This window comes from Crocuta crocuta, unplaced genomic scaffold (genome assembly GCF_008692635.1).
Source record: "Crocuta crocuta isolate KB4526 unplaced genomic scaffold, BGI_CrCroc_1.0 scaffold886, whole genome shotgun sequence".
In the NCBI taxonomy this organism is placed as follows: Eukaryota; Metazoa; Chordata; class Mammalia; order Carnivora; family Hyaenidae; genus Crocuta; species Crocuta crocuta.
In genome coordinates this window covers 438,743-459,899 of record NW_027530624.1, presented here as the reverse complement: position 1 = coordinate 459,899, position 21,157 = coordinate 438,743, and the positions used below count along the sequence as shown (strand labels likewise).

Genomic DNA, 21,157 nt, shown 5'->3' with positions numbered 1-21,157 from the left:
AATCTGCAGGCGACTGTTAGTTAACCCCGCTGTCTGCTAAGACCCACTGTCCCTTCTGGCTTTTTGAGGCCTGCTGGGGTGGGGAGACGGCTCCTGCCAAAGGGGCCAGTAGAGCAACAGGCCGGGTGGGGGAGGTCCCGAGCTGAAGCTGAATGAGCCACACTTTGAAGGTCAGATGGGCCGGTCACTGTTCCTCCCCACTTTTTCAGCTCCGGGCCTGCAGCCGAATCTTGTTCAGGTGTCCCATTTGGGTCCGGCTACAAAGGAGGACTGTGAGGGCACAGTTAGCCCAGGGCGTTAATGGGGGAAGCGGCACCTGAGTTCAAAGCCATGGGGGCCCTCGAGAGGGAGATGAATCTTGAACACAGTCGGTGGCCTCCTCCCATGGCCAACCTTGGGAAATTTGGCTTTGACTGAGAGCTGTTGGGTTTCTCTAGAGGAGGTGTCAAACAGCGTGGGCTGTGGGCAGTGGTGTCCAGAGGGAAGGACAGTGTGGGGGGTGGCCCTCAGAGGGGTGTGGGGGACTTTGAACCAGGAGACAGGGCCTTGGCACCGGGGCGATGTGGGGGAGGTGGCCCTAAGGCAGAGGTAGTGTCAGAGATGGGAGGGTCTCTGAGGCAGGGGGATGGGGGGAGATAGTGGAGAGAGGAGGCCATGGTGGGTGGGCCCTGAATTAGGGGGATGGCGGGAGATAAAGGGGCCCCTGAAAAGACTGTGGGAGATGGGCCTCGCCCTGTGCTCCCTCCAGTCTGAAGCCTCCTTTCTGCCTCTTGGATTCCTGGAGGGAGTGGAGCTGGCTAAGGAGGACCTTAGCACAGATGATCAGAAACTTGGGTTATATCCCTGCTGTGTGACTTCAAGGATGTCCCTGCCCTCTCTGGGCCTCAGACTGCACAGCTGTCTATGGGAGTACAGGTTTCCCCTACTATCCAAAATAGAGTGTTCCCATAAAACCTTTCATAAGCCAATGGCGTAAAGTGAGGCGTATTTCCAAAAGTCCACAATACGCCACTTCACTTTTACAAAACACCCACGTTAGTACCCATTTGGCTAACTAAAGAAATCCAAAGACGATTTTCGCTTTTATGGACCATTAGGCACTAACGTAGGAAAGTGTAGCTGGTGCAGTGGGCATGTGCACACACTCACGTGGGCTCTCAGCATCTGGGTCACCCAGACACCTGTGCTGGGAGGCAGTTAGTCCCTGATCTGGCCCCAGGCCCTCCTCTGACTCACATCTCTGGGCTGTGTTGGGTGTTCCACTCTTGCTTTCAACTCAGGTCATGATCTCGCAGTTCTTAGGTTCGAGTCCCAGATCGGGCTTTGTAGTAACATCACGGTGCCTGCCCGGGATTCTGTGTCTCCCTCTCTCTCTGCCCCTCTCCCATTCGCTCTCTGTCTCTCTCAAAAATAAACATTAAAAAAAAAAAGCTAAATATAGCTGTTCCATGATCAGCACCCCCACTCCTAAGCCAGAAGACACTGTTACAATGTGTTCAGAACAAGAAGGCAAACACATTAGACAACATGCTTGTAAGATTTCATTAATACAAAGTCCAAGAACAGGTGTGTGGGGGGGGGGCTGCTGACGGGAAAGGGGCAGGAACTTTCTAGATGGATGGAAATGTTCCATACCATCTGCGTGGTGGTTATGCAGTGCAATTATTTTAAAATTTTATTTTAGAAAGGGAGAGAGAGTGGGAGAGAGGGCCGGCGGGGGGTGTGGGTAGAGAATCTTTTTTTTTAAATTTTTTTTTTTATTTTTAAAAAAAATTTTTTTTTTTAATGTTTTATTTATTTCTAGGAGAGAGAGAGAGACAGCATGAGCAGGGGAGGGTCAGAGAGAGAGGGAGTCACAGACTGAAACAGGCTCCAGGCTCTGAGCTGGCAGTCAGCACAGAGCCCGATGCGGGGCTCGAACCCACGAACCGCGAGATCATGACCCAAGCGAAAGTCGGACGCTTAACCGACTAAGCCACCCAGGCGCCCCGGGTAGAGAATCTTAAGCAGACTCCACGCTTGGCGCAGAGCCCCACATGGGGCCCAATCCCATGACCCTGGAATCATAACCTGAGTCAAAATCAAGAGTTGGATGCTCAATCGACTGCGCCACCCAGGCGCCCTGCAATGTAATTTTTAAAATCATTGAGCTGTGCCCGTAAGAGTTAAGATTCCAGCACTTCACAGAAAGTGTACCTCAGTAAAAAGAGCGAGAGGGTAGCACAGCGCTTAGAGGTTGGACATCTTAGGCTCAGATCCCAGATCTGTCGCCTCTCAGCTGTGTGACCTTGAGCAAGTCACTTTCCCTCTCTGTGCCTCACGCCTTGTGAGGACTGAATGAGCAGATGCACCCAGGGTGCTTAGGAGAGGGCAGAGTACAGAGCGGGCACCCAACGAATCGCCATCATCGTCGTGGTCCTTGTCACCTGCACCGCCCCCCCTTCCCCCACCCTACTCCAATAGGAGAGGCTTCCGAGACCCCCTTCCTCTCCCCTGTCCTGATCCCATAATCCCACTGCCTGGCTATTTCAAGCTGCTCTTCACTCTAAGCTTGGTTGGGTCTAAAACCCCGTGACTCGAGGACTCTGAGATTCCGTGGCTCCCAAGCCCGTGCCAGGCAAAATTCCTGGAGCTCCGCGAATCACCCGGCAGCAGGTGCCAGCGCCCGCCCACACCCCGGGGCCAGAAAGCAAGCACAACACACGCTTCTCTCTCCCCACTGATATATTTGATAATTGTCCAGAACCAGAGATGNTCCCACCTCCCCTCCACCTGCCCCGCCCCCCGGCCTCCCCCCTCCAGCCACTGGGCCCCCTCACCCCCGGGGTTCCTGCGCAGAATGAGTTTGCGGATCTCATCGTAGACGAAGATGAGGAAACTGTAGGGGAAGGCACAGAACCACCAGCTGGGCCTGCAGAGAGGGAGGCACAGGGGACGCAGTTGCAGGGTCTGGAGAACAGGAGGGCTACCCTGGGGGGGTCCTCCCTTGCCCTATGCGCCCACAGGGAAGGGGTGCCTGGCCAGGGCCTGCAGGGTGCCCCTCCCCCCCGTGAGGATGTCCACGGGGGAAGGCTCAGTGGCATCAGAACAGGGACTGCGGGGCACCTGGCTGGCTCCGTCGGTGGAGCGTGTGACTCTCGATCTTGGGGTTGTGAGTTTGAGCCCCACGATGGGTGCAGAGATTATTTAAAGATAATAAAATCTTAAAAAAAAAAAAAAAGAACAGGGACTGTGATGGGGGACACAGAGGTGGGGCCCAGAGAGCCACCCAGAGAGGTGGGGCTTGAGACCCCCAGCGGGGCTTGTGAGGCTGCGCTGCAGGGAAGGCTCCTCAGAGGATCCTGGAGCAGGGGTGTGGGTGGGGAGGGGCACTCACTTGAGAGGGTACATGCGGAGGGCCACATCCATGCCAGGGCAGTAGGACAGGAAGGCAGCGAGGGCCGTCTCCTCAAACAACCCGAAGATGAGGATCTTGTTCCTGGAGGGACAGGCAGGGCTGGACCCGGAGCACCTGACCCAGCCCCCAACCCCACAGAGACAGGCACACGGAGACAGACAGACCCGGAGTCACACAGACAGAGACGAGAAGAGACAGAGGCAGAGAGATGGCAACACGGAAAGATCAAGGCAGAGATGGGGCGCCTGGGTGGCTCAGTTGGTTAAGCGGCCGACTTTGGCTCAGGTCATGATCTCACGGTTCGTGAGTTCGAGCCCCGCGTCGGGCTCCATACTGACACCTCAGAGCCTGGAGCCAGCTTCGGATTCTGTGTCTCCTTCTCTCTGCCCCTCCCCTGCCTTGAGGTCTGTCTCTCTCTCTCTCTCTCTCAAAAATAAACATTAAAAAAGAAAGATCAAGGCAGAGAGACAGAGAGAGCAACAGACACACAGACAGGCGTGGAGAGGGACAGCCAGTGACACTCCCGCCCCCCGACACGCACGTAGAGACAGACTGAGAGAATCCGAGATACATGGACCACTTGAGAGAGAATCATGCAAAACATGGCACACGAGGCGAGGGGCAGACAGACACACGGAGGGCACGGAGAAGACAGCCTTGAGCCGCCAGCCTCACTTCATGCCCTGCTGGAAGACTGAGTTCCTCCGGGTCTTGCAGATGATCAGGTCGGCCCACTGCACCACCACGATGCTCACGAAGAAGGCCGTGTGGCACGTGAACTCCACCACCTTCCTCTGCTCATATGTCTGCGGGAGCGGTGACAGTCAGCGCCCAGCCGCACCCGGGGCCCACATGCCCCTTATCCGCGCCCCCTGCACGGGCCCCGGGGCAAGCGGTGACTCTGTCCAGACGGGGCCTCCCCACTCTGACTCACGGCCCCGCGGGGGCTGTACGGGGAAGGAGAGAAGTTAATGGTGGCCTCAGTTGTCCACCAGGAACCCAAGACCCTGGGGGGCCTTCGAGACAATGGACACCAGCCGGGCTTTGAAGGGACACACAGGGACGAGGAAGAAGGCGGCAGAGGCGTCCTGCCTGGTGGGACAGAGCATGGCCAGAGGGCGCGAGGACCTCGGTGGGCTGAGCCAAGAGTATGGCACCCCTGGGGGCAGAAGGGCCGTCCTAGGGAGCAGCCCTGCATGGCTGGGCCGGCCGGCCCCGGGCTCCAGTCATGGGCAGGGGCGCCACCCCCCCCATGCTGTGGGGCCCACCCACTCACCCACTGCTGCCCATAACTGTCCTCCAGATCATTGACGGTGCGGTCATCCCAGTTCAGCCGGATGCCCACCAGGTTGCTGGGCAAGAAGCCATTTTCTGCCAGGATCACAAAGTAGGAAAAGAAGCCACCGAGAGCCTGGATCATTCCTGGGGGTGGGGAGGAGATGAGCAGAAGCTCAGGTCGGGGCCAGTAGCCAGTCCAGGGCACCTCGGAGGCCCCCTGAGGCTCCCACTGGGAGGTGGGTGAGGCTGCCTCAGAACTCACCGCCTGAGCATCGGCGGAGGCTGGGCTCCCGGATGGCGATCCAAGGGCGCCACCTGGTGGTGGGCGCCTGGGACTGGAGCCTCAGGGAAGGGACTCACCTGGAGGCTTTGTCCCACCTGACCCAGGCCGCCCGATCATCAGGGAATCCCTGGGATTCAGCCTAACAAGCTCCCCGATGCAGGAGTGATCTCCCCAGGCCTCCGACCACCACGGTGAAGCCTCTACTTTCTGGAACACTCCTAGCAATGCGGAGCTCAGCACCTCCAAAGGCCCTGTACACGTCACCTCCGGGAGTGGGTTGAGGAGGTGGGAGAGGTTGGTGCTCACTCCTGCCCTCGGAGCGCTCACAGGCTGATCTTGTCCTTCCCCCCATGGAGGCGGGTGGGACAGTGGGGTCTGCGGTGGCCAGCCTGGGGCCAACCCTGATCTGCTACTCCGTGTCCCATGTGCTCCCTGGATGCACCCCAGGCCTGTCCTCCACCTGTACTGGCCCCGCTTTGGTGACCACCACCCATCTGCAAGTCACTCCTTCCAAACCTCCAGCACCGAGTCCTACGTTCTCCCCCCATTCATCCGACACAGGATTTCAGAGTGCTCACTCTGGACCAGGCACCGCTCTAGGCCCTGGACATCCAGCCATAAATGAGGTGTGGTTCCCAAGTCCTCACCAATCTGCCCATAGGCCATGCTGATGAGCCTCTCATTGACCAGCTTGTCCGTGCGTGGGTTCCTGGGCTGTCTCTTCATGATGTCACTCTCTGCAGCCTCGTATGCCAAGGAGATGGCAGGGACCTGGGCAGACAGGGCCATGTGAGCTGGGAGTGGGGGACCCTCCCCTCCCGGGGCCCAGAGAGTGGCTGGCGCTCACCATGTCAGTGCCCAGGTCAATGCAGAGGATGGTGATGGTCCCCAGAGGCAGTGGGATGTTGGCCATGATGAACAGCAGGAAGGGCGTGATCTCAGGAATGTTGCTGGTCAGGGTGTAGGCGATGGACTTCTTCAGGTTGTCAAAAATCAGGCGGCCTGAGGCAGGGGCAGGCTCAGATCCCGGGCACCCCAGCCCTCCTCCCCTGCCCTGCCCGGTCTCTGAGTCCTTTTCCAATCTGCCCTCCCACCTGCCCACCTTCCCATGTAGATATCCAGCCATGACGCCCTGTTCAAACATTCTTGAAATACAGCCACTTTGGAAAACTGTTTGGCAGTTTGTATTAAAGTAAACCATCCCCCAACTCTAGTGACCTGGTAATCCTACTTATAGGTTTAAATAGGTATTTATGTCTACCAAAAAGTTCAGGAAGGTTCACCATAGCATTATCACCATAGCCAAAGCCCTGAACTGACCCCAATGCCCATCAGGGACAGAATAAATTAACTACAGTCCATCCACACAACAAAATACTACTTAGCAGGAAAAAGGGACAAGCCACTGACACACCCAACTCCGAGGATGAATTTCACAGATGTTATGTTGAGTGAAACATAACACAAAATCGTTCATATCTCACAACTCCCTTTAGATGGGGTTCAAAACTAATCACGGATTAGTGCTAAAAGTTGGGGTGGTGATTATTTCTAGGAAGGGAGATAAGGGCTGGAGGGGATGCAGTGAAACCCTAATGGGGCTGGAAGTGTTCTTTATCTCAACTGGGGGTCTGGTGGTTGCATGGGTATGTACGTGTGTAAAAATTCATCAAGCTGCCCAGCTTAGTGTATGCGTGTCCTATCTCAATACAAACTCAGTAAACCCAGTGTGTGTAGGTAAAAAGAAACTAAAGATTAACCCAGCCAGCACTTCATTCCATCTTCCCTAATGCGCCAAGAAACATGAATAACAAGAAATGGCATTCGCGTGGAACAGAAATGCAGGCTGCACAGCGGCATGGATGGTTTGATTGCTCATATGTGAAAGTAAGACCCGCTATTCCCTATTCCTGCCATGCACCCTCTGCTCTCCACAAACGACTGGGGTCTCATCCTAAAGTCTCAAGGGAGGGAATGGTGATTTAAATGTGCTTCAACACAGGGCACCTGAGTGGCTCAGTCAGTTGAGTGTCTGACTTTGGCTCAGGTTATGATGTCACGATTCGTGAGATTGAGCCCCATGTCAGGCTCTGCACTGACAGCTCAGAGCCTGGAGCCTGCTTTGGATTCTGCGTCTCCCCCTCTCTCTGCCCCTCCCCCACTTGTGCTCTGTCTCTCTCCAAAAAAATATAAATACGCTTCAACATAATCCAGTGTGTGTGTTGAGACCAAACAAGATTGGCCGTGAGCTGTTGTGGATATGGTGAGCAGGCTCTTAGCTCTTCTCTGTGGTATATCTGGAATTTCCCCTACCGGAAGTTAAACTTTGCGGGTTTTTTCCACCTCAGAGAGGCCTTCCTTGCCCCTGCCCCCCCCCCCACATTAGGCAGGACCCTTGATATCGTCTACCATAGCATCCCACTGGGTTGCTCCTTAAGGCTTGTCCCAACTCACAACTACATTTGTTATGTTACAATTTGTGTGTTAAGTTGTTTAAAGCTGCCTCTCCCAGCTCCTTGGGGGGGAGGGACCAATCACGTCTGCTCTGTCTCTCCAGCACCAGACAAGATGCACGTAGGAAGGAGCCCAGGAAATGTCTGGAAAGTATGAACAGTGTATCCACAAGTGTGCGCATTGTGTACAGGCAGATGACTTGAATAAGAAAGGGGTAACCATAGCGTCTTCTGGGACAGAGGAGACAAGGGATAAGGGCGTCTGTCGCCTTAGGCTCAGCTTTACAGTTTAGATTCCCTGTTATCGTGTGTTATTTTTCATGCTGGAACGTTCCAAACGGGAGAGAGAAACTGCGAGAAAATGCAGCACGGTGTGAACAGTGACTATTTCTGGATGGTGAGGTTACGGGTGATTCTAATTTTCTGCTTAATGCTGGTCTACATTTCCTCTAATTATCAGGAATGACTTCAATGATCAGAATAAAATTAACTGTGAACAAGCCCCATCTGTGGCCACATCAGGAGGCTGCGCCCGTCGGCTCCGCAGCCTGGGCTCGGTGTCCCCCACCCTGGACACCAGGTCCGGCGCCACATGCGCTCCCTTAGCCTGCCCTGCCTGTACGCATTCTGTTCCTCGGCCCAGAGCTCCCTTCCCTGCCACTACTCTACGTGAACATTCCAATTTGGCCCTTGGGACTCCGTACAGCGATCCCTGTCCACCCTGGGAAGCTCCCTTGCTCCCTAACCCCAGCCAGGTGGGGGGCTCCGCAGGGCTCCTGAAGGACCCTCTGCTTCCCTGTCCTTGCATTTAAGGTATTTTTAACATGCTTCCACATCTGCATCACCCACCAGCCTGGGCCTGCACTGGGTGATGCTGGGACCCAGGCATGCATCAGCGCAGCCCCGCCCCCAGGGAGCCCCCAACCCCAAGGGGGAGGAAGACAGGAAGGGACAAGCTCAGGATCCACCGGGGGCTCAGGAGGATTCTGGTGTCTCCCCAGTGTCATTCGGCTGCAGCCCTGGCCCGTGCCTCTTGCACTTCTCCGGCCTCATGCAGGAAAGCTGGTCTCCAGGACCACCCCGGCCAACTCACCCTCCTCCACACCCGTGACGATGGAGGCAAAGTTGTCGTCCAGCAAAATCATGTCCGCTGCCTGCTTGGACACGTCAGAGCCGGCAATGCCCATGGCCACCCCGATGTCGGCTTTCTTCAGGGCGGGGGAGTCGTTCACACCATCGCCAGTCACGGCCACGATCGCTCCCTGGAGGGACAGAGGGTGAGGATGACGCCCGGGGGCCTGGCCCCGGCCCCCTCCTCACGAGGGGGACGCCAGCCCGAGCCCACCTGTCTCTGACAGCCTTCCACGATGATGAGCTTCTGCTGGGGGGACGTGCGGGCGAAGACGATCTCCGTGTGGTTCTGTAGGATCTCGTCGATTTGCTCAGAGGTGAAGTCCTTGAGGTCGGTGCCATGGATCACACAGGCCTTGGCATCCCTGGGGAGGGCACACAGCTGCTCAGGACTCATGGGGATTAGCGGGCAGATAGCCAGTCCGACCGAACCCACGCCATGCAGGACAAGGCAAAGGACCAGGTTCTGAAACCGAGGCTCGGGGAGTGTAACTGCCTTGCCCAGGGTCACACAGCCTGTGAGCCGTAAAGCTGGGACTTGGCCCTGCGCCACGTGGAGGGGGAGCAGGACCCGGGAGCTGAGTCAACAGGGAAGACCCAGAAGGAAGGAGGGACAGGCAGTCCCAGCGGGAGGCCAGGTGGGGGCAGGGCAGGCTCACCGGGGGTTGACCTGGCTGACGGGAATGTTGAGCCGGGCAGCGATGTCCTCCACAGTCTCGTTGCCCTCGGAGATGATGCCCACGCCCTTGGCAATGGCCTTTGCCGTGATGGGGTGATCACCCGTGACCATGATGACCTGCGGGCATGGTTTGGAGATGGTCCAGACTCCCTGCTGACCCCGGGGGCCCTGGCCCCGCCTCCCCAGCTGCCCCAGGCCACACCTTGATGCCAGCGCTGCGGCACTTGCCCACTGCGTCGGGTACGGCTGCCCGGGGTGGGTCAATCATGGACATGAGGCCGACGAAGCAGAGGTTGTCCGTGGTAAAGTTCACATCGTCACAGTCAAAGGCAAAGCCCTTGGGGAACTGCTCCTCAGGCAGGTAGTAATGGCAGAAACCTGATGGCAGGTGGGGTTGTGGGCGTGAGGGCTCCAGCCTCGGATCCCCGTGCTTCACGCCCACAGATCCCGGGCGTCAGGGTCTCCACAGTCAGGACAGTCCCAGCCACCGGGATAGTCTGTCAACGTTCATTTCCTGAACATGCCTTCCCCTCTCATTCATTCACTTACTCGCTCATTCATTCATTCATGGTACATTCTGGGAGGTGCTATTCTGAGCCAGGCTCTGGGTGGCATTGCACCCCTCCACACCCTCAAAGGCCCCCCGGAGCTGGGCCCAGCCCCTGCCCCCGCTCAGCCCCACCCATGGAGCGCACCAAGCACACGTTCGCCCAGGCCGCCGAGCTCGAGGTAGGCGTTCTGGAAGGCTTCCTTCATCTCCTCGTCCAGTGGCTGCTCCTTGCCCTGCAGCAGGATGGTGGAGCAGCGGTCCAGGATGCGCTCGGGGGCGCCCTTCATCACCAGCAGGTATCGGTTGTCGTTGGGGTCCTCGGTCTCATGGATGGAGAGCTGTGGACGAGGCAGAGGAGGGAGGGTGGAGGGCGGGCATGAAGCTGCCTGCCCCCAGCTGGGGGAGAGGGCTGCCCTCCCCACCCCCAACCTCCCTCCAGCTCAGAGCCACGGGAGCCAGGACAGACCACAGCTGGGGCTCCCCCAGAATACACTACCCAAATCTCTCTACCCGAGAGATCTCCCTCTGGTTCTCGGAGTCTCCCACAGAGATCTCAGCTCCCCCTGCCCATTTCTGTCTTTTCGTCTCACAGATGTTTCTGCCCATAGATCTCTCGCACAGAAATCTCGGCCATCCTTAGGATGTGTGTCTCTCTCCCTGCCTTACCCAGCTCCCTCTCATCCCACATCTGACCTATTACCCGATCTGCTCAGCTCACCTCTCAGATACGCCCAGATTCTGACCCTCCTCACCTCCCCCCGCCCTCCCTTTCCAGCCACCCCCATCTCTCATAGTGAATATCACAGCAGCCTCCACACTGAGTCTGTGTGTCTGCCCTCCCCAGCCCTTCATATTTCCTCCCCATGGCAGCCAGGAGGGCCCTTCAAAAAATGTGAATCAGGGCACCTGGGTGGCTCAGTCAATCATCTGACTTCGGCTATGGTCGTGATCTCACGGTTTGTGAGTTCGAGCCCCGCCTTGGGCTCTGTGCTGACAGCTAGCTCGGAGCCTGGAGCCTGCTTGGGATTCTGTGTCTCCCTCTCTCTCAGCCCCTCCCCTGCTCACACACACTCTCTCTGTTTCTCAAAAATAAACACTAAAAATTTTTTAAAGAAAAACAATTAAAAATGTGAGTCAGTGAAAAATGGTGCAGCCACTTCGGCACACAGTCTGACAGTCCCCTAACACACCCAAGAGACAGGCAAGGTATGTTGACACAGAAACGTGTGTGTGAATGTTCCCAACAGTGTCAGACACAGTAACTCAAGGGGGCAAACAACTCAAATGTCCATCAGCAGAGGAACGGATGAACAAAATGGGCACTAGCCAGACAATGCAACCTTATCCTGAGGTCTGCAGTGTGGACACCCACCTCAACACGAATGAACCCACAGGGCACTACACTAAGTGAAAGACGCCAGGCACAAAAGGCCACGCATCGTGTGATTCCGTTCATATGAAATGTCCAGAGCAGGTCAATACATAAGAGACAGAAAGCAGATTAGTGATTGCTTAGGGATCAGGGAGATGGGGGAAGACGGGGGGCAAAAGCTAAGGAGTGATGGGGCCTCCTTTTGAGGCAATAAAATGTTCCACAGTCGTGAAGCTGATTCTACGTATCTGTGAATACGTAGATATATACGTACCAAAATACTGAAGTACACATTTTACGTGGGTGGCCTATGGTATATGAGTTATATCTTAATGAAACTCCTAAAAAATTTTTTTTAATGTTTATTTATTCTTGAGAGAGAGAGAGAGAGACAGAGCATGAGCTAGGAAGGGGCAGAGCGAGAGAGGGACGCAGAATCCACAGCAGGCTCCAGGCTCCGAGCTGTCAGCTCAGAGCCCAAGGAAGGGCTCGAACTCACGGACCATGAGATCCTGACCTGAGCCAAAGTCGGACGCTTAACCGACTGAGCCACCCAGGTACCCCTCAATGAAATTCTTTTAAAAAACTTGAGTCAGGTCCTCATACTCAGAACCCTCCTCTCTCTCCTCTGCTCAGAACCCTCATGGCTCCTGTCCCTCTTAGAGTCACACCTGAGTCCTCTCCACGGCCCACAAGCCCAATGGGACCTGTCCAGGCACCCACTGCCCTTACCTCCACCACACTGCCCTGGCTCACTGCTCTACTGTTGTTCAGATGCATCCATACACTCCTGCCTCAGGGCCTTTGCACATGCTAGGCACGCTGCCCAGCACACTCTTCCCCCAGACACCTGCAGCTGGCATAGTCTATATTTCCTCATGCCTTTGTCATTGTCTGTCTCCCAGCACTAGCGTGTAAGTTCCTTGTGAGGAGAGACTCCACTGTTTCACTCACTGCCATAGGTACTCTGGCACCTTAAGCATGTGCCTGACATGCAGGGGCTGCTCAAAAAAATACATTTGTTGAATGAATGAGAGCTCCCCGGCTGGTACTCTCTGCGGCAGGGAGATCTCCATTCCTCTCCCTCCCACACTGGCAGAGGCCTTGCTCACACTCTTGGGCCTGCCTGTTCCTTACCTAACCAGGTAGATACTATCATTCCCATTTTACAGATGCCAAAACCAAGGCCCTGGGAGGTTAGTAGCTTGCCCAAAGCAAGGGGGCAGTGGGGCGAGGTGACCACCTATAGGCTAACCCAGGCCGGCTCTCCCAGGCAGCCCAGAGTACCTGGTATTTGTTGGTGGAATTGAAGGGAATCTCGGCCACCTTCTTGTTCCGTTCACGCATCAGCTTCACGGAGCCGGAGGACAACTCGATGCACTTGAGCAGGGCAGACTCCGAGGCGTCGCCGGCCACGTCCCTCTGGGGGAAAAGGGGACCGTCAGGGCGGAGCAGCGGGCCGTGGGCACCGCAGGGCCAAGGCGAGGCAGGGCGCTGGACCCACCTTGAGCACAGGGATGTTGTCCTGACCTCCCTTGAAGACGGCACGGTTGCAGAGTCCGGCAATGTGGGAGAGGGCCACCCAGGTGTGCGAGCTCTTGTCGAAGGAGGTCCCTGAAGGAGGCACGTGTCACATGTCACAGCATCTTAGCGCCGGACCCCCTTGGTCCCTGCCTGGGCCCCACTCTCACCTGACTGGTCCTCGGTGGTGTCAGCCTCGTGGATCTGGTTGTCAAACCACATGTGGGCGACCGTCATGCGGTTCTGGGTGAGGGTCCCTGTCTTGTCCGAGCAAATGGTGGATGTGGAGCCCAGGGTCTCTACGGCCTCCAGGTTTTTCACAAGGCAGTTCTTCCGAGCCATGCGCTTGGCGGTCAGCGTCAGACACACCTGGGGGCGAACAAGGGCAGGCAAGTTACAGGTAGAGGTGGGCGGCAGGGCTGGACCACAACATGAACACCAATAACCCACACGCCCGGCCTAGGGACAATCGTGGATTGTAAAAGACGGTTTGGGGGCGCCTGGGTGGCTTAGTCGGTTAAGCGTCCGACTTTCGCTTAGGTCATGATCTCGCGGTTTGTGGGTTCGAGCCCCGCGTCGGGCTCTGTGCTGACTGCCAGCTCGGAGCCTGGAGCCTGTTTCAGTCTGTGACTCCCTCTCTCTCTGACCCTCCCCTGTTCACGCTGTCTCTCTCTCTCCTAGAAATAAATAAAAAACATTAAAAAAAAAAAAAAAAAAGACGGTTTGTCCCCAGGGTCGCCAGGGGGCTCAGTCGGTTAAGTGTCCGACTTCAGCTCAGGTCATGATCTCACAGTTTGTGAGTCTGAGCCCCTCGTTGGTGCTGATGGCTCAGAGCCTAGAGTCTGCTTTAGATTCTGTGTCTCCCTCTCTCTCTGCCCCTCCCCTGCTCACACTCTCTGTGTGTGTGTCTCTCTCTCAAAAATAAACAAACACTAAATTATTCCATCGATATGAAATATAAAAACTATGCTGCTAGAAGCTGAGGTAGGGGTTACCTTTGGGCTGGGGTAGGGGGTCGGGGGGAAGAAGCTGAACAAGGTCTTGAGGGGGTTTCTGGGGAACTCAATCTGGGTACAGCTCAGACAGGTGCATCCAGACTCAGCAGCCGGTACATCTGTCTGTGCGTCCCCATGTATGTATATGCCATGGCTATAAAAAGCCTCTGACCTACCCTAGCTTTGAATACGCTAATATGGAAAATGCTACAAGATATATTAAGTAAAAGAACTGGGGCGCCTGGGTGGCTCAGTCGGTGAAGCGTCCGACTTCAGCTCAGATCACGATCTCACGGTTCGTGCCCAACATCGGGCTCTGTGCTGACAGCTCAGAGCCTGGAGCCTGCGTGGGATTCTGTGTCTCCCTCTCGCTCTGCCCCTCCCCCACTCATGCTGTCTCTCTCTGTCTCAAAAATAAACTATAAAAAAAAGAAAAAAGAAGAAAGAAGAAAAGGCCAGGACTGCTAGCCCTTATGCCTTGCAATGCATCTCAGGACTCCTGTCTGTTGGCTTTGTTAACCCGGGGTCCCCGGGCCCCATCGTGCAAGATCTAGGAGGCTGGGCCCTCGGTGCGTGACCTGTCCTCACTGGAAAGTTGCCGTTAGGCCCCCGCCCCCTCTTCCCTCAGACGTGGGAGTCCGGGCCTTACAGTGACAGTGGCCAGCAGGCCCTCAGGGACATTGGCCACGATGATGCCGATGAGGAAGATGACAGCCTCAAGCCAGGTGTATCCGAGAATGAGGGACAGGATGAAGAAGGAGACGCCCAGGAACACAGCCACGCCGGTGATGAGCTGGATGAAGTGCTCTATCTCAATGGCGATGGGCGTCTTGCCCACCTCCAGCCCCGAAGCCAGGGTGGCAATGCGGCCCATGACAGTGCGGTCGCCCGTGGCCACCACCACACCTCGAGCCGTGCCTGTGGGGTCAGAGGTGGAGGTGGGGTCTCGGTGAAGTTCAGAGGAACCTCGAGTCCCAGACGCACCTCCCTCTGGACCAGCCCCGCCCCAAGCTGGGTGCCCCCCGCACAGCCCGCCCCACCTTCCACGCAGTTGGTGGAAAAGAAGGTGATGTTCCGAGTCTCCAAGGGGTTGTCGTGTGTGCAGTCGGGGGAGCGGGTCTGGGGTTCTGATTCGCCGGTCAGGGAGGAGTTGTCCACCTGAGGGTGGGGGAAGGAAAAAGGGCTCAGCCCTGGGGCCAGGGAGCACTTGTCTGGAGGACACTGGGGCGGGAGCCTGTATCCCTGGAGGTCACAGCTAGAAGCCTGCACACCTGGTGGGCGAGTGGTGTCTGGGGCGCTAGCAGCGGGGCTCTCAAAGGTGGGAAGCGGAGGCTTATTGTCAAGGTCTAAGATATTGATGGGTCCGGGGGTGGGGACCAGGGGCCTGGAGAGGAGGGGCTGTGGGCTTGACCCCTGAGTCTGAGGGAGGAGGGGTTTGGGGGTCAAGACTCCTGGGTCTGAGGGAGGAGGAGCTGGGGGTCTGGACCCCCAAGTCTGAGGGAAGAGGTGCTGGGGGCCTAGACTCTTAAGTCTGAAGGAAGAGGGGGCTGGGGGCCTGGACTCCTGGGTCTGAGGGAGGAGTGGGCTAGGGGCTTGAGTCTGACGGAGGAGGGGGCCGGGGACCTGGACTCTTAAGTCTGAAGGAGGAGGAGCCTGGGGGGCAGGATTCCTGGGTCTGAGGGAGGAGGGGTTGGGATCCTGGGCACTTGAGCCGCTCCCGGAAGGACAGGCCCACCTTGCAACCATGGGCTGAGATGATTCGCAGGTCGGCTGGGACTCGGTCTCCACCCTTGATCTCCACCAGGTCCCCGACCACCACCTCCTCAGCGTTCACCTGCATCTTCTCACCCTCCCGGATCACCAGGGCTTGCTGGGGGCAGAATGGAGAAGCGTCGGCTCTCTGCCTGGGGTTGTATGGCACACCTCACCCCCACACCTCACCCCCACGGTTCTACTCCCAGCTGGCGCCCTCCCGGGCTCCACTCACCTGTGGAACCATGTTCTTGAAGGACTCCATGATCTTGGAGCTCTTGGCTTCCTGGTAGTAGGAGAAGCAGCCGGTGATAATGACCACGGCTGCCAGCACAATACCCAGGTAGAGCTGTGGAGAGAACGGGGTCACGCCTCAGAGCCACTCACTGTGAGATCCGTGGAATCCAGGAAGGGAACGCTGAGTCAATGCGGGGCCGGGGAGAGGACCTGTATTTGTGTGTCTGGCCTCGGGCTGGGTGGCCCACGTGTCTGTCGGCCTGCTCATGTTTGAGTCCCTCTTTCCGCACATGGGTGTGTTTGAGTCTATAGTCAGTCCATCTGTCTGTTTTGTGCGTCCGTCTCTCTGTTTTGTGCGTCTGTCTATCTTTCTGCCTATGTCAGTGAATCTGAATGTCTATTATCCACCCACGGACCTGTGTTTAGGTCAGTGCGTCTGACTATCTGTCTGCATGCCTGGCTTTAAATTCATGGCACCATTTGTGTCTGAGTCTTTGTACGTCGATCTCTGTCTCTCTGTCTCTTTCAGTCTGCCTAGGTCTGAGACTCTGGGTCTATCTGCCTGTAGGTTTTAAGTTCTTTTTTAAAAATGTTTGTTTAGGGGCGCCTGGGTGGCTTAGTCAGTTAAGCGTCCAACTTTCGCTTAGGTCATGATCTCGCGGTTTGTGGGTTCGAGCCCCGTGTCGGGCTCTGTGCTGACTGCCAGCTCAGAGCCTGGAGCCTATTTCAGAATCTGTATCTCCCTCTCTCTCTGACCCTCCCTTGCTCACGCTGTCTCTCTCTCTCTCCTAGAAATAAATAAAAAATTTAAAAAAGTGTTTGTTTATTGATTTATTTTATTATTATTATTTTTTAAATCGCTACACCCAGCGTGGGGCTCAAACTCAGGACCCCGCGATCAAGAGTCGCGTGCTCCATTGTCTGAGCCAGCCAGGAGCCCCAGCTTTTAATTGCTGAGAATCCTATCTGTCCCGTGCTTGATTCTCACATCATTCTGTCTGTCACCAGGCTATGCCTGCAACTCTGTGTGTGTCTGAGTTCCTGTGTCTGTATCTGTGCCTGTGTGTCTGAACTAGGCAGCCGTGTTTGAATGTCTGTCCAAGCATGACTGTGTCGTCTTTACGTGTGTTTGCAGGCATACTGTGCACGCATGTGTGTGCATGTGCGTGTGCAAGGATCTCTATGTAGCTGGTATGTGGCTCTGTGTTCATGGGCGCAGTGTCTGTTGAGACTGTGTCCCCTGTGTGTCCCCTGTGTTGGGTGATGGGTCTTGACAGATCAGCAGGGGGGTATGCCTGGCTCTCTACACCAGTGAACTCACTTTTTGGGGTATCTTTCAGGCCATGGCCACCTGGTGGTGCCTGTCCCCAAAGGCCCCTGAGATCACAAAGCCTTGGGATAGCACCTCGAATCACACATCCTGCTGTGTGACCTTAGACAAGTTACTTGGCTTTTCTGAGTGAGCCTCGGTTTCCCTCATACCTTCTCTGGTCCCCTCACTGAGTGATGATGAAAGTCGGATGAGAAAAAAGTTGGGGAGTGGGCTTTGAGAAGTCTGGAGGGGCGAGAGAGGCAGGGCAGGAGGTGTGCTCCTAAATGTATTACGCAGGGTAGTGGAGGGCACTCACGTTGTCCCCGGAGGGATCATCCTCTGTGCCGGCCTGGATGCCGTAGGCCAGGAAGCAGAGGATGGCTCCAATCCACAGCAGGATTGAGAAGCCCCCAAAGAGCTGACGGCAGAACTTGACCCATTCTGGGGTGGTGGGCGGCGGTGTGAGCGCGTTAGGCCCGTCCCGGGCCAGGATCTCCTGGGCTTTGCTGTGGGTCAGACCCTGGGGGACACAGGATTCATATGGAACCCTCCCTGAGCAACCTGGGCACCCCCACCTGCGCAAGGACCCCAGGCACCCAGGAGGCCCGGCCCCCAACCCTTCCTCCCTCAGACCCAGGGATCCTGGCCCCCAGCCCCTCCTCCCTCAGGCCCAGGGGTCCTGGCCCCCAGCCCCTCCTCCCTCAGACCCAGGGGTCCAGGCTCAGCGTCCTCCTCCCTGAAGCCCCCCTCCCCGAGGCCCAGCCACACCTGCACACAGTCTGTGTTGTATTTCCGGCAGACCTCTTCCACTGACATCTTGTGCTCTGTCTGAGGAACGAGAGTTTGTGGGGAGGCAGTGAGAGCCTCTCTGGGGTGGGGCAGCACCTGAGAGCATCAGGCCCATGCCCGGCGATCTCCCTGGGAGGGTGTGCAGGCACAAAGGGTGGGGCTTACCATCGCCACTTCCTTCTTGAGGTCATCCAGGTCCCTTCGGTCTTTGGTGCCCTTGCTCTTCTTGGGCGAGCCCTTGTCATCTTTCTTGTCCTGCGAGGTGGCGACACGATAGCTGTCAGAGCCACCAGACTGTGGGCGAGAAGGGGTTGCAAGGGGGACACCGGCTCTCCGTGCCCCGCTCTCACCCCTACCTGCTTCTGTGCGGGTCTGTCTCCCAGGGCTCACCTGCACCTCCCTATCTCTGCCCTGTGTCTCCGTGTAGGTGTCTCTCAGATCCGTGGGTCGTGTCTCTCGGAATGGGCCTCACCATATCTGACTCCATGTTATCTCTGGGTCTCTGTCCCCCAGGGTCTCCGTCTGGGTCTGTCTGTGCTTCTCTCTCTGCTTCTGTGCCTATTCCTGTGGGTCCTTCTCCCTCTCCCCGGGCCTGTCCAAGCTCCCTCAGTGTCCATCTCTTATGTCTGTCTGTCTGTCTCTCCAGGTCTCTGTGACTCTCTCATCTTCTTGTTCTGCTTTGTGTCTCTGTGTTCTACCTCTGCATGTTTCCATCTGTCTCTCTGTGTCTGTTTCCTTCCCAGATCTGTCTCCCTGGCTCTGAGTCTCTTGGCATGTGTCTCTGTATAATTTTGTCTGTCTGATCTCTGGCTCTTAATGTCTCTCTGTCTGTCTCTTGAATCATCTCTCCCCGAGTCTGGCTGTGTCTCTCTCTGGGTTCTCTCTGGGTTCCCATCTCTCTCCAAGTCGATGTGTTGCGGGATCTCAGAAGGTCTCTGAGTATCAGTATTTCCCGTCTCCGAATCCTTCTGTGTCCTTATCTCTGTTTCTCTCGGTCTTGGGTCTCTGTCTTCATCTCTTGAGCTGTTTTCTTCTCTGGAATGCTGGGTGTGTCTCTCCCTATCTCCTATTTCAACCACCCTGTCTATCTCTCACCATCTCCCTCTGCGACCTTCCCATCTGTCTGTCTCCGGTCTGTCTTGGCATCTCTGCCCTTCCAGTTCCGGGTCTCCCCGCTATGTCATTCTCCCTGTCTTCTCTACCCGGCTCTTTGCCTGGGCCCGTCTCCCCAGCCCCATGGATGTCTCAGTCTCTGTCTCTCAAAGGACCCAGCAAATCTCAGGAGACCTCCCAGGCCCGGCAGGAACGGAGAGGAAAGGTGCAGGTGTTGGTCACGCCTGGGACAAAAGTCCAGGAGGCAGCCTGCTATGCACAGGGATGGTGGCTGGCTGGATATACGGCCAGTCCTGAGGGCCTTAAGTGACAAGCCGTGGGCCCCGGCCTCCCTCTTGGGGGTCGGTGGGAGCCACGGACAGTTCTGCACAGGTGACGGGCAAGGTCAGGTCTCTAGAGCACAGACCAGGAGCTGGCTACGATTCGGGGTGCGGAAGGGCAGGACGCAAAAGCCCCAGGCCTGCTTGCACTGGATGCAGCGGGAGCGGGGGGAGCGAGGCTCCAGTCCGGGCGGGAGCTTGGGCTCATGGAGAAGGCAGTGTCCCTGGAGGCCGGCGGGAGGGGCGGGGCGAGGCCAGGTGCTGGGAGAGGGCTGCTGACAGATCCTGCAGGCCCAGAGCCAAGCCGGGATCCCAGGCTCGGGCAGCTCAGCGCTAATCCCCTCGTGACCTTGTCGGGGGCTGAGCTGCCTGGCGGCTGCCCCCAGACCCAGAGGCTAAGCCCGGGGGTTACTGCAGCCTGGAGGCCCAGGGGGAGCCTCCTGAGAGAGTTGCAGGGGGTGGGAGGGAGGCTTGGCCCCAGGCCAGCCCTGCAGCAGCACTGCGTCTGACTCAAAAGCACAGCAGCCTGGGGGACAGGGAGGGCACATCTCCACTCCCCGGGCCAGGAGGGGTCCTACCTCCACACAGGGGTGGACCCATGGATGGAGAGATGTGGGATAGAAGGTCATGGGGTCAAGGTAGAGAAATGAGAGGGAGAGGAGAGAGATGGGGGCCTGGCAGAAGTGGGGGAGAAAACCAGCAGCCCACCCCTGAAACCTTAGGAAAGGTTGGGAGAGAACAGGCGGAGGAAGGAGGGGCTGGAGGCCTGGACCCCTGGGTCTGAGGGAGGAGGGGCTGGGGGCCCTGGATCCCTGGGCCTGAGGGAGGAGGGGGCTGGGGGCCTGGATCCCTGGGCCTGAGGGAGGAGGGGCTGGGGGCCTGGACCCCTGGGTCTGAGGGAGGAGGGGCTGGGGGCCTGGACCCCTGGGTCTGAGGGAGGAGGGGCTGGAGGCCGGGACCCTGGACCCCTGGGTCTGAGGGAGGAGGGCTTGGGGGCCTGGACCCCTGGGTCTGAGGGAGGAGGGGCTGGGGGTCTGGACTCCTTGGTCTGAGGGAGGAGGGGCTGGGGGCCCTGGACTCCTGGGTCCGAGGGAGGAGGGGTCCGGGACACCCCAGTCCCTGGCAGGCGACTGCTTGCCCTTGCTATGACCAGACTCCCTTGGGGGCGGGCTTCCATCTGTTGGAGGGGGAGCCACGGCTTTCCCAGTCAAGGCAGGAGGCCCAGATGGGCGCACTGCGGGGCGGGAGCATCTCTGAGGGTGGGGGACACGCCTGTCTCGCTGCAGCCAGTCTCTGCGCCTCCTCACCATTTTCCACTGTCCGCCTCCCCCTGACACCCTTTAGCTCACGCAGCTTCTGCACCTTGGCCAGCCTGTCCCTCCCCCTCTCAGGGTGTCTGGGGCCTTCATCTCTGAGCATCTCTCCCTCCACCTCCCCTCTTGCTTTCTGCTTCCTCCTCCCATCCTTCAAGCTGACTTTGGTTGTGTCTGGATAGGAAATGTCTGTCCTTGGGTCTCCTAATCTCAGACTCAGTTTCTCTCTTTGTCTCTGTATCTCTCTCCATGTCTTTGTCTCACCCGTGTCTATGCATGTCTCTCTGACTGTGTCTCTTTGTCTCTGTGTCTATGTCTCTTTCTGTCTCTTTCAGAGCATCTCTCTCTGTCTCTGCCTATTTCTTTTGCTTTTTCCATATGTTTCTGCCTCTCTGCCTCCAATGTCTAAGGAGCCTCTCTTCCTCTGTCCCCTCTTCTTTTCCTAATGTCCCTCTTCCTTCTCCAGGGCATATAGCCTCAGGCCTCTCTAATCTGCCCACAGTTCCCCTCCTTCCATTCCACTTACCTGGAAGCCATCACTGACTCTCACCTCCCTCCTTCTCTCTCCCAGTCCTCTCCCCACCCGATTCTTCTCCATCCCCCTCGCCCACCCCAAGTCACAGATCTGCAGCCCCACCCCCCACCTCCATCCCTGGGCCCAT

The 21,157-nt window shown here is 57.2% G+C and overlaps 1 protein-coding gene across 1 annotated transcript; it reads right to left on the bottom strand.

Annotated features, from left to right (window-relative positions):
* Nucleotides 1-205: 205 nt before the first annotated feature.
* ATP1A3 (ATPase Na+/K+ transporting subunit alpha 3) lies at nt 206-17,995 on the bottom strand. Its single transcript, XM_077768131.1, has 22 exons — nt 17,915-17,995; nt 17,729-17,788; nt 17,277-17,480; nt 15,647-15,760; nt 15,395-15,529; nt 14,700-14,817; nt 14,309-14,577; nt 12,835-13,033; nt 12,648-12,757; nt 12,431-12,565; nt 9,917-10,109; nt 9,424-9,599; nt 9,202-9,338; nt 8,757-8,907; nt 8,505-8,673; nt 5,806-5,960; nt 5,606-5,729; nt 4,674-4,819; nt 4,073-4,203; nt 3,377-3,478; nt 2,762-2,911; nt 206-257 (listed from the first exon to the last, which is right to left on the bottom strand). The coding sequence occupies exons 1-22, from the start codon at nt 17,915-17,917 to the stop codon at nt 206-208; spliced, it is 3,033 nt and encodes a 1,010-aa protein (XP_077624257.1). The 5' UTR covers nt 17,918-17,995.
* Nucleotides 17,996-21,157: the final 3,162 nt, after the last annotated feature.